This window comes from Rousettus aegyptiacus, unplaced genomic scaffold (assembly GCF_014176215.1).
Source record: "Rousettus aegyptiacus isolate mRouAeg1 unplaced genomic scaffold, mRouAeg1.p scaffold_m13_p_5, whole genome shotgun sequence".
NCBI lineage: Eukaryota > Metazoa > Chordata > Mammalia > Chiroptera > Pteropodidae > Rousettus > Rousettus aegyptiacus.
The window spans coordinates 80,675,419-80,687,952 of record NW_023416308.1 but is presented as its reverse complement, the minus strand read 5'-3'; the positions used below and the strand labels follow the sequence as shown (position 1 = coordinate 80,687,952).

General features: G+C 35.6%; 1 protein-coding gene and 1 pseudogene across 1 annotated transcript; one reads left to right on the top strand and one right to left on the bottom strand.

Moving 5' to 3' along the window:
* The first annotated feature begins 475 nt into the window (after positions 1-475).
* Positions 476-591, top strand: LOC118603706 (annotated as a pseudogene).
* A 3,488-nt stretch (positions 592-4,079) lies between these two features.
* Positions 4,080-5,060, bottom strand: LOC107499134 (olfactory receptor 2D3). Its single transcript, XM_016123030.2, has one exon. It carries the CDS (start codon positions 5,022-5,024, stop codon positions 4,080-4,082), a length of 945 nt encoding a protein of 314 aa, XP_015978516.2. The 5' UTR covers positions 5,025-5,060.
* Between the last annotated feature and the right edge of the window lie 7,474 nt (positions 5,061-12,534).

Below are 12,534 nucleotides of genomic sequence, written 5' to 3'. Positions count from 1 at the left end.
CATCCAAGTACTAACCAGGCCTGACCCTGCTTAGCTTCCAAGATCAGACAGGATTGGGCTTGTTCAGGGTGGCATGGCCAAACATAGTTTTCACTGAGTTATTGATTAACTGATTCATTCAATTCAGTTTTTCATCAGGGTAAAAGATGTTGCAGAAGATCATGAGTTCCAGTTTGGCTTATTGAGTGTGAGATAGCTGTGAGATCCAAGAATTCTCAACTAGACAATTAGATAAAGGTATCTGGATCTTAGATGTGTTGGGAGCTAGACATGTAAAATTTGTGTCAATAACAGAGCAGGTGGTAATAGTTGTTATGAATGGGGATGATGTTGCAGAGAGACAGAGGCAGGCAGACAAATAGAGAGGCAGAAATAGAGAAAACAATAAATGGAGAAGGTCTAGGATTGACCCCCAGAAGAACTCTAGTAAGTCGGGAAAATCCTCCCAGAGAGAGAGCTTTAAACCTAGGCCATGGTCTATGGCCATGCCATCTTGAACAAGCCCAATGTCTGATCTCGGAAACTAAGCAGGGTCGGGCCTGGTTAGTACTTGGATGGGAGACCACCTAGGAAGACCAGGTGCTGTAGGCATAAATAATAATAAAAATTAAAAAAAAAATAAAATAAACTTAGGCCATGAGTCGACCAAGGTAAAACAAGATGGAAACTACAACATTTTTTGGAACCTCTTCTGTATCCATTACTATCATAATTATAAATATTATAGCTTAAAATTATAAATAAATTAAAAATGTTAATCATCACCACAATACTATTAGGTAGAGATTATCAGCCCCCAATTTATTGAAACTAAAAGATGGCACAGCTAAGCTTCAAGTTCAGATCACTTCATACATGTCCCACTGTTAATCGGTGCTTCAGGAGTTAGAGGACCATTGGTAAGATATGACAGAATTGTGGAATGATATTTACCAAGATTGGGGGTATGGTTTGTGCCATCAATTGTGATCAGGTAGACCTTTATAAAAGTCATATTTAACTAGCTAGGCAAAATAAAAATTTTAACTTGGAAATATTGCCAGTAAACAGGCTCGAACATGGTCTTCAGCCAATTAAGAGTGCAAAGAAATAGAAAATACACAAAGAGGGACAATTACCAGCCTTCCTTTCATACCTCTGGTAGATATGAGGTTTCTGACTATGTGTCTTCAAAAGTCCACCGAAGCTCAGGCACTGCTCTTTAATTGAAGAAGTGTTATTTTCAGGTTACAGTCACCTCACCGAAGGTCCAGCTAATTTTATGGCACAATTTTATAAGATTTCTCTTAATACATGATTTTCATTGTAAAGGTAAAGGACTTTGAAGCCATTTGATACTACATCCTTAAGATGCATAAAATTGTTTGCTACAAACTCCATTCCCTTCTATCACCATGAAATCCAGCTCTTCTGATTTATTGACTCACTTATTAACTAATCTGTCTGTATTTATTTTTTAAATAACACAGAGAAAGCTTGGCCACTTATATATTCAGCAAATTTATATTGAGAATCTAATATGTGGCAGATACTTTACACTTTACTAGCAATTGGGACTGTATTAGTAAACACAATTTGATGAGGACTGTCTTAATGCTTAACTGAAGCATTCCTTACATTAACTATTGTATTTCTTCACTTAACACTCTGTGTTCCACATATCCTTAGAGTATTGTGTTGTGTAGATTGTGAGTTGCACTAGTCAGTCCAGAAATTTTAGTCAAGTCATTAGAGGGGTGATTTGGTTGTATAGGCTATGTGTAATGGACACTTGTCATTTTGGGGCCTTTGTTCACTGAGTACCTTTTCTATTTTTATAGTTTTCTGCGAGTTTTGGGAAGAAGCTAGAGCCTATCTCCCTTTATAGAAGTGGAATATAGCTGAAATTCACTTTCTTTGTCTCTACTGCAGCTAGAGCAGAGTATGTAATGTGGACTCAATCAATTTTGATACACGTGGCTTAGATTTGAATTAAGAGCTAGTGACATGTAAGGACAAAAAATGTTTCTTGTTTTTCTCTTTATAAAATAGATTTTGTTGTTAGAGCTATTTTAGATTTATAGAAAAATTGAGAAGATATAGTACAGGGAGCTCTCATAAACCTCCCCTCCCCACATGCACTTTTCCCTATTATTAAGATCTTACATTATTACATTTGTTACAATATAAAAAATAACATTGAAACCTCATTATTTACTGACGTCCATACTTTACCTGTATTTCTTTAGGGTTTTCTTTTGTATTCTGTATTGATTGATTGATTGATTGATCCTTTTTCTGAGCCAAGATCTCACCCAGGACACCATGTTACATTTAGTTGTCATGTCTCCTTAGGCTCCTCTTGGCTGCGACAATTTCTCAAATTTGTTTTTGATGACTTTTACAATTTTGAGGAGTACTGGTCATATATTTTATAGGAAGACTATTTATTAGAATTTGCCTGATGTTTTTCACGTGATTAGATTGAGGTTATGGGTTTGGGAAGGCAGTTCACAGAGAAAAAGGGCTATTTCCATTGCCTCATTTCAAGAATACATACCATCGGCTTATCACTTTTGATGTTAACCTTGATCATCTGACCAAGGTAATGTTTGTCATTAGACAACTTTTTTTTTTTTTTTTTCCTGTCAGTGGCAGAGGAAGCAGCAACATCCCAGTTTCCAGGTCAGCAAATAAGCAGCTCCAGCGGCAGGGTTCTCGCTGGCAGTGTTGGCAGTGTAAATTGCGCCAACTAGTTCTGATTTTGGTCTGTGGTTATGACTACAGGAACAGAATCAGCATTATTTCAATATTTGTCTTTTTAGCTTTAATCATGCATACTCAGTTTCTTTTACTTGCAAATAAAAACACTGAATGATACATCATATTTATTATGTTTTCAGAATGTGTGTACTAAATATTTTTTCTTTAGAAACTTTCTGGCCCTTTATCCCTATTCCCACCCCCCATATAGTAATGAGAGGTAGTAGTTTCAAGCAGGTAGCTTTTCACTGGTAGTGTAAAAAAGCCCCACTGGCATCTACTTTGATGGACTTAATAGAAGCATGATTCTCTTAGCATTTTAGTTAGTATCTCAAAAAGTAGTGCCTTAAAAGAGCAACAATTTTATTTTGCTTGGGATTCTTCAGGTTTGGAATTTGGACAGTGGGGATGGCAACTATGGTAAAGAAAGGAATTTTTAAGGAACAAGTATGTGGTTGGCTGTGAGAATAGAATTTAGACAAATAAAGTAGTTGACTTCAGTGAGTCGTGATACAGAAGAATAATGAAAATTGTCTCAGGAGTAAAACTAGGGAAAGCGAGTTGAAAATATAGGAAATTGGTTTTGATCTACCTTGAGGAATACCTTTTTAATAGTAAAATTATCTATATATGAAAGAGAACAATCCAAGAGCGTAAGGGTCTATATGATTCATATTTAGGAAAATACTAGACAATCACTCAATATAAATAGTATGGGGTGGTTTATACCCTCACACAAGTGGTTGGATTAGATAACTGTTGAATTCATTTTTTATCCCAATGTTCTATGCTCATATAAAATTTGGAGTGATGATATAAAAAAAAACTTTTTGAGGAGCTTTCAGGAAAGAACAACATGAACTACGAAGTAATATTGCCTTTGGCACCTTTTTACAAGCTAAAGTCTTCTGGGCCATGAATGATCGCAGTATTAAAGGCTCTTCCTGATATTTGGATTGATTCAGTCAAAACCTATTTCTAGCTTTGTATGACTGGGATGTTCACATTTAAAATATTTTTGATGTTAGAATCATGCATGCAACTCATATTAGACATTATTTCAGGATAATCCACTTTAAAACGCCTAGATTTAATTGTGATCATACTTAAAACATGTCTATGTTAGCTGAATTAGCCACAAACTCCTTCAAAATAGAACTTAATTCTTTTCATATTCAGGATATAACCTAACTTTTTATCCTTTTATTTCTTCCCTATTTTCTAGTTTCAAGTGGAGTATTCAGCTTCTAGAATATGGTTTCGCTTTCACGCTTCTCCCTGAAATTCAGCTCCTTTTTTAAGGATGTTACCATAGCTCTAAAAGTCACACCCAGAGGTCACTGCCTCTGAGAAAAAGACTTTCCTACAGTTAGTTTCCTTAGAGCCCCTTTGACATCTTTGTTTCTCAGGCTATAAATAATGGGATTCAACATTGGTGTTACCACTGTATAGAACACAGATATAATCTTATCCCGTTCTTTTGTGGTCTTGGAGTTTGGCCGCATGTAGGTGAATATTGCTGACCCATAAAAGAGGACAACAACAATGAGATGGGAGCCACAGGTAGAGAAAGCCTTGAGCCTCCCTTCCCCTGACTGCATCTGGATCACAGTGGAGATAATATTCCAGTAGGAGACAAGGATCAGAAAGACAGGAGCTAAGAGGATGACCACACCCATTGCAAAGATGGCCATTTCTGTGCTGTAGGTATCTGCTGAAGCCAGCTTCAGGAGTGCAGGAGGTTCACAAAAGTAGTGATTGATGATGTTCTGTCCTCGATAAGGAAGTTGGAAAGTAAAGGAGGTATCCACCAGAGACACAAGTGTCCCACTGGCCCAGGATGCTATGGCCAACTGGAGGCACACCTGTTGGGTCATGATGGTGGAGTAATGCAGGGGCTTGCAGACAGCCACATAGCGGTCATAGGACATCACTGCTAGCAGTGCACACTCTGTACAGCCAGCCAGAAGGAAGACAATTATCTGTGCCATACATCCAAAAAAAGAAATTGTTTTCCTATTTACCAGAAAGTGGATCAACACTTGAGGGACAATGCTAGTAGAGAAACAGAGATCTGCGAAAGAAAGGTTTCTAAGAAAAAAGTACATGGGTGTGTGAAGTCGAGAATCTATGAAGATGAGAATGATGATAAGCAGGTTTCCCAGCACAGTCAATAGATAAATGATGAGAAAAAGGACAAATAAAAGGATCTGGGTCTGTAAGTCCTGGGAAAGGCCGCGGAAGATAAACTCAGCCACCAAAGTTTGGTTTTCTTCTCCCATTGAGATTTATGGCTATTTACCTGTTTGGCACAAACAAAAAGAAAAACTTTAGGTTTATGATATCAAGTCCTGTAGAAGAGGCTCATTTAAAACTGATGCCTAATTTGATATTTCTAGCTTTTTGCTATCCAACTTGTTCAAATTGATACTAAATAAAATATTTTTTATTTTTATTGGTTGTAATTTTAATTCACTTATTTTTCCAAAAACCCTCTCCCCCAGTGCTAGTTTTTTTTTTTAATAGATAGAATGTGACATTGTGAAAGCCTTTTTGACAAGTTCTGATGTGAGTATATTAGAGTTCATGTAAACTTTACTAAAGGGCCATCACATACTGTTAGGAAATGACTGTATACCATAAGGACTGTCACCATGCATAAAACTACATTCTAATTAGGACTATCACCATGCATAAAACTATATACTACCTGTTCAAAAATACTGTATATTTAGTTATAACCTATCCTCGAAAATGTGAAATAGCTTTTAGGTATCAAATTTAACTTGACCTTTTAAAAATCAACAAACTTTACTTGGGTTTAAAAATAAAGCCCCAACATATCATACACTAAGGACCATTCTATTTGGATTAAAAGGCAAAATATTAAAACTAAAAGAGTAAAAAAAGAAAAAATAAGTTGAAATTGCGGTGACATCTAGGTAAGATGAGATTGAAAAACACAAAAAGTTCCTAAGAAACCATGAAGAAAAATATGTACAGTTTACAATACAAATTGAAAGACTTCAATGAGATAATATCTGAAGCAAGATTAAAAGAGAAACTGCAAGCTGAGGGAATTATTCAAGGGAGATGCCAGACAAAAGTTAAAATACTTTATTACATTAAGATTTGATCTAAAACAACATGAAAACTGCTGAGTCCAAAGACATGAACAGACTTATTTAAAAAGAAGAAATGCAATATCTACTCAATCTAAGAAAAATATTCAATATAATTATAACTCAATAATACAGTAACAATAATGAGAGATACATTTTTTACTTGGGAAATTTGCTAAAATTTTAACAGCAATGACCACAACCAAAAATAATAACTAGTATTTTATTGAGCATTTAACCCATGACAGGTATTACTTTAAGGACCTCAACTCAAGATCTTGAGAATATCACTCTAAGCAAAATCAGTCAGACAGAAAAAGTCGAGAACCATTTGGTTTCACTCATATGTGGGATATAAAACCAAAAGCAACAAATGAACAAGACAAACAACAAAAACTCATAGATACAGACAACAGTATAGTGGTTACCAGAGGAAATGAGTGTAGGGTATAAAAGGATAAAGGGAATCTACTATGTGGTGATAGCAGGAGATTTGACTTTGGGTGGTAAACATGCAATGCAATATGCAAATGATGTATTGTAGAATCGTACACTTGAAACCTATATAATTTTATATTTTAATGCCACCCCCAATAAATTTAACTTTAAAAAGCGAGAGAAAAAAGACCTCAACTTTTCTTACAGCTTAAATCCATAGTGTATCATCATATTATCTTCTGGCTGGCAACATAGGTCAATTAATATAAAGTGGTGCCTTCTTTTTTCTTTTTTCTTTTTTGTAGACTCTAAGGGGAGAAATGACCAGGACTCGAGTAGCATTAGGAGTTCCTGAGTCTCCTAGGCCTAATATCATCTAATACCCCCAAATGTTATCTCGATTTTTAAATCCAATTCTAAGAGTTCATTCTAAATTAATACCACAAGTTGCAGAAAATATTCCCAAGAAAATATATTTATCACGTCATATAATAAAATAATGGTTTTAAATAGACATACAGACAAATATAATAGAGAGCTCAGAAATGAGCCACACGTATATGGTCAATTGATGTGTGACAAGGTTCCAAGAATACACAATGAGGGAAGAACAGTGCTCATTAAATGGTGTTGGAAAAACTGCTTATCCACATGCAAAAGAATGAAATTGGGCTCTTATCTCACACTTGACACAAAATCAACTCAAAATGGATTAAAGACTTAAATATAAGACCTGAAATCATAAAACTCCTAAAAGAAAACATAGAGACAATGCTTCTGGACGGTAGTCTTGGCAATGATTTCTTAGATATAACACCAAAAGCACAAGCAAGAAGAGCAAAAGTTGGTAAGTGAGACTACATCAAATTAAAGAGCTTCTGCAGAGCAAAGGGAACAATAAAAGAAATGAAAAGGCATCCAATAGAATGGGAAAAGATATTTGCAAACCATATACCTGATAAAAGAGTTAATAACTGAAATATATAAGGAACTCATACAACTCAATGGCACATAATCCAATTTAAAAATGGACAAAGCAACTGGATAGACTTTTCTCCAGAGAAGACATATGAATGGCCAACAGGTGCACGGAAAGGTGCTCAACATCACTAATCATCATGGAAATATAAATCAAAACCACAATGAGATATCACGTCATCCTTGTTAGGATAGCTATTATTAAACAAACACACACCCCAGAAGATAACAAGTGTTCACAAGGATGTGGAAAAAAAAAAAAAAACACTTGTACACTGTTGGCGGGAATGTAAATTGGTGCAGTCCCCATGGAAAACAGTGTAAAGCTTTCTCAAAAAATTAAAAATAGAACTCCCTAGTCTATGGCCATGCTACCCTGAACAAGCCTGATCCCGTCTTATCTCGGAAGATAAGCAGGTTCGGACCTGGTTAGTACTTGGATTGAGATGACCTAAGAAGGCAAGGTGCTGTAGGCAGAAAAAATAAAAATTAAAAAATAAAAAATAAGAGATTGTAAACTGACAAGTTCCTTGAAATCTGTGAGGTCAACCAAGGGCTGCTTCGCCAAAATAATAATAATAATAATAATAATAATAATAATAATAATAATAATAATATAATAAAATAAAATAAAATAAAATATAATAAAATAAAATAAAATAAAATAGAACTACCATATAATCCAACATTCTCACTTCTGAGTATATATCTAGAGGAATGGAAATCAAGATCTTGAGATATCTGTGCTACTACATTTATTGAAGCATTATTCATAATAGCTGAAACTTTTGATGAATAAAGGCAATATTGAATATACAAACAATGGAATACGATTTAGTTTGTAAAAAGAAGGAAATCCTGCCATTTGTGACATCATGTATGATCCCAGAGGACATTATGCTAAGTGAAATAAGCCAGATACAGGACTACACAATATCACTTAGATGAGGAATCTAAAATAGTCACATTCATAGACACAGAGATTGATATGGAGATTTCCAGGAACTGAGGGGAGGAAGAAATGTGGAGGTGTTAGTCAAAGGTTATACAAGTGTCAGTTATGCAAGATAAATAAGCCCTAGCAATGTACTGTACAGCAAAGTTCCTATAGTTATTCAAAGAACCACATCTTCTCTCACAATTATTTATGAAATCCCACAGGGAATAACTTACCTGTTCTCAGAAGTGTCAGCCCCAAAGAAATGTCTGTCATTTCTTTTTTCTCTGTCTCTTGTCTAGGCATTATCTGAGCATTACCATTTCCTCTGTACCCTGCAAATAAGTATTAATATCATTAATAATTAAACAATAAAAATCATCTTCCATTGGTACTTACCCAAAGTGGTTTTGCTAATGCCTTATGTACCAATACTAATATATAGTTTCGAAATGCACAGAAAAGACCAAAATAAAAATATTTCCAAAATGTGGAGAGTGGTTGACTTTGGGTACTGAAATTATGGATGAGTTAATTTTCTTCTCTTCCAATGTTTGGGTACCTTACAGTTTTTTAAAGGCTATATATTACTAATACCGAAAAAATATATAAAAATAAGAAAATCTCAATAGTACTTAATTGAGGATACTCTAAACAAAAATCACTTTATTGCTTCTATTGTCAGCCTTGATAAAGTAACTGGTACAGGAGTAGTAGTTAGAAACGAATATAAAACAAAATGTGGAACAATCATTTTTAGACACTGTACTATAGCCAATGCAGAAATCAACCACTCAATGCAATAAAACAGAGAATTCAGAATCAAGTTCAAGTATATAAGGGAATTGATGATAAAGATGTCATCCAATTCAATAGGAAAAAAGATATATTATTTAAAAATGGTATTAGAGTATTTGGCTGCCTTTTTGGAAACAAAGCACTCTCACATCAACTCTTACTCTTCCCCCAAACCCAGATAGATTAAATATCTGAATGTAAAACAAAACAAAAAGAAAAGACACCATAATATTACTGGGAGAAAATGTAGGTGAATATGTTCTGTAATCTTTGCATGGAAAGGACCTTCTAAGGATACCATGAAAACCATAGCCATTAACTTAAGTTTGGCATATTTTATTATTCAAATGTTTTAAATGAATGGTTAAAGAAAGAAAATGTGCATTTAAAATATAATCGACAGATAAGAAAATGACTTACCATGTCAAAGAGCTTTTTAAAAATCAAGAATAAAGAGAATTCCAATGGAAATGATGGGAACTGGACCTTAAAATGGCAATTCGAGAAGAGACAAGATGTTAAACAGGCAATTTGCAAAAGAAGTACAAATGCCTAACAATGTAAACAATGTTCATCCTAGCTTGGAATAGGAAAAAAGTAAAATAAAATAATAGTTATGATTTTTTTCTCACATTAGATTAGCAAAAGTAAAATAGATTGAAATCACCCACTGTATTTTTGAGAGTGGGGCAAACAGGTATGAAAAATGTAAGCATGTACATTTTAAAAATATCTGTGGAAAGTAATATGAAAATATTTTAAAATTACAATTTGAACTAATCTTTTTTTCTGAGCATTGGTATTTTCAGGACTTTATATTTTGTAAATCATTATAGGTATGCAGAAACCTGTTTCAAAGGATATTCACACATAGAATTATTTACAGAAAAAGGCAACTAGAAGTTAATAGTAGGTGATATGTGAAATAAATTATAGTTTTCCTTATAATATAATCTATAACATATAGAGAAATGAGTAAGAGTGAAGATGTCTCATTCACAGAGACAAGTTAAATTCTTGTTCTCCCATTTCTGGGCTCGGTGACCCTAGACAATTTATTGATCTCTTTTATGCCTCAGTTTCCTAATGTACAATGAACGTAACATCACAACTTCATAGGACAGTTATAAAAATTAAATTACGAACCAAATGAAAAATAGTTTGCTCAATGTCTGGCAACTACATTTAGAAAACGGCTGTTACGACGATGATGATGATGACGATGATGATGATGATGATGATAAAGCTGATGACAGTGATGATACAAACTTAAACCATTAAAAGGTAAGTAGATCTGTATTTTCCATAGAAACATGTGTGACACACTGTTGAGTTACAAAAATGGGTTGCAAGATAATATGTGTGGATATGATTTATGTAAATGTGTGTGTGTGTGTGTATCTTTCTCTCTCTGTTTTTCAATAATTCCATTAAATAATACCCTTACCACACTGATAAATTCTTAACACACAACAAAACTTAGAATCCAAGTCGAATTGTATGGTATATATAAGAAGAGTTATCTACCTGTCAAAGGTAGAATTTGTACACTTATGTACACATGTGTATATATATGGATTGGGGAAGAATATGGTTTAATCTCCAAAAAGGAAAGGAGGGTAATAAATGAGTGAAAAGGAAGTAAATAAGATGAAATGTGGTATGATAAATATACCAAGAAAGGCCAGGGATAAAAATTTAATATAACTATCAACTTTACTAATTAAGTCAACGATGATGTCTCTTTAATATGCAAGAAAAAAATAAGAGTGGTGTAAATAGAATAGAGAGAATAGAAGTTAGAAGAAAGCCATGCGAGAGAGCTGAACATAGAGGACAGGAGTCCAGAGATGTGGAGAAGGCAGAAGGAAGACAGGAAACAGGAAGAGATCTGTAAGTCTGGCTGTTTCCACACACCAAGAGAATGGGCAATGAATCTTTTATCCCTCTGAGGCCCAAACTCCTTATAACTAATATGGCCTTTCCAGATATTTCCTCATAATTACTTGGATGCACACAACTGCAAACATGAGGATTATTATACACACACACAACACATGCTACATATACGTACATATACTACTTCATAAACAATAGCTCACAAAAACACATAGACATCCACACATCACAGATATGTTCACATAAGCATTTCATATTCTTATATATGAGCCCTCATGGCCACCAAATCTTTCACCATAACTAAAGGAGTTACAGAGTAGGTACTGAGCCAGTTGGATACTGACCAAGGCTGAGTCGTGTGGGAACCCACCATGCCTGACTTGCATGGTAAAGATATTGGGGTGTGGGGTGTAGCTATGACAGCACAGCAGTGGGGGTTCGTATCCTCCTCTGGACTAGAAGGACAGCACTGATTGTAACTGGACCCACTCCCCTCCATCTGCTCTTACTCACCAAGGGGACTGGAGGTGGCTGTGCCAGCATTCCTGGTGTACCATACAGTCCTGGGTCCTTCATGTCTCCTAGACAGAGAGCATGCTTAAGATCCAGAGGGTCTCGATGGGGTTCCTCAAAGCAAGAGTCCTTGTTTCCTTTCAGTTCCCTGCCTGTTGCATGGGAGATGGTGGGACAGAGGGAAGCTGAGGGAAATAATGAAAACAAGGGCTGACAGCAGTGGGCAGGGGAGAGTCAGGTTGACTGGCTTTTCAACAGCAAGAGGAAAGTGATCTGAGAGGACTGTCTCTGTGATTTCTCTGGAAACGAGTTCATCCCTGAAGAAGAAAGTCTAAACAAGGATTTTGGAGCTGGAATTCTAAAGAAGAGTGGGAACAGAATTATTGTCTCTGAAAGTCTAGCAATTAAAAAAAAAAATCGAGGTGTAAGAGAGTAAATGTCAAAGTTCAGCTTTTCTCAACACCATGCTCGCCTCCTACCCCCGCAACCAGTATTGCAGAATCCTGCAGACCGAGGCTCAGCAGCAGCCTTCCTGCTCTTTTTCCCAGCTTTCTCACCTGAGGACAGACACCAGGCAGAAACAAGGCTGAGGACTCATTGGTTCAGGAATCAACATCAAGCATGGGAAGGAGTAATTTCTGTAGCCTGCATGCTCACTCTTGGAGGACAGTACCAGTTATGGGCTGCCTCTTGATCAATGCCCCCCAAGGACTGTCTAGAGTCTTCCTAGGAGTTGGACTTCATCCCAAGCCTCCCTGCCTTATTTGATTCAAGGGACAATGGCAATTCTCCTAGGTCCCAAGTCTGAACGGAGGATCTCCTTTCAGGAAAATATTTAAAGGTGAGGTCCTGAGGTGATGTAAACAGGGCACTCCCTGGAGCTTTAAGAGACCTCAACTTTATTATCTTTCCATCCTGTGAGACACCCTAGGGCACTTAGAGTTGTATTTGAAATTAAAGCCTAAAGCCTCCAAATCATACCCATCCCTCTTTCAAAACTTACATGAATTTCATTTAACTGGAATCAGCAGATATATTCTGAGAGAGTCACAATTTACCAAACTCGTGTTTTTGTTTACATGGAGATTAAATAGAAGTGACAATCAG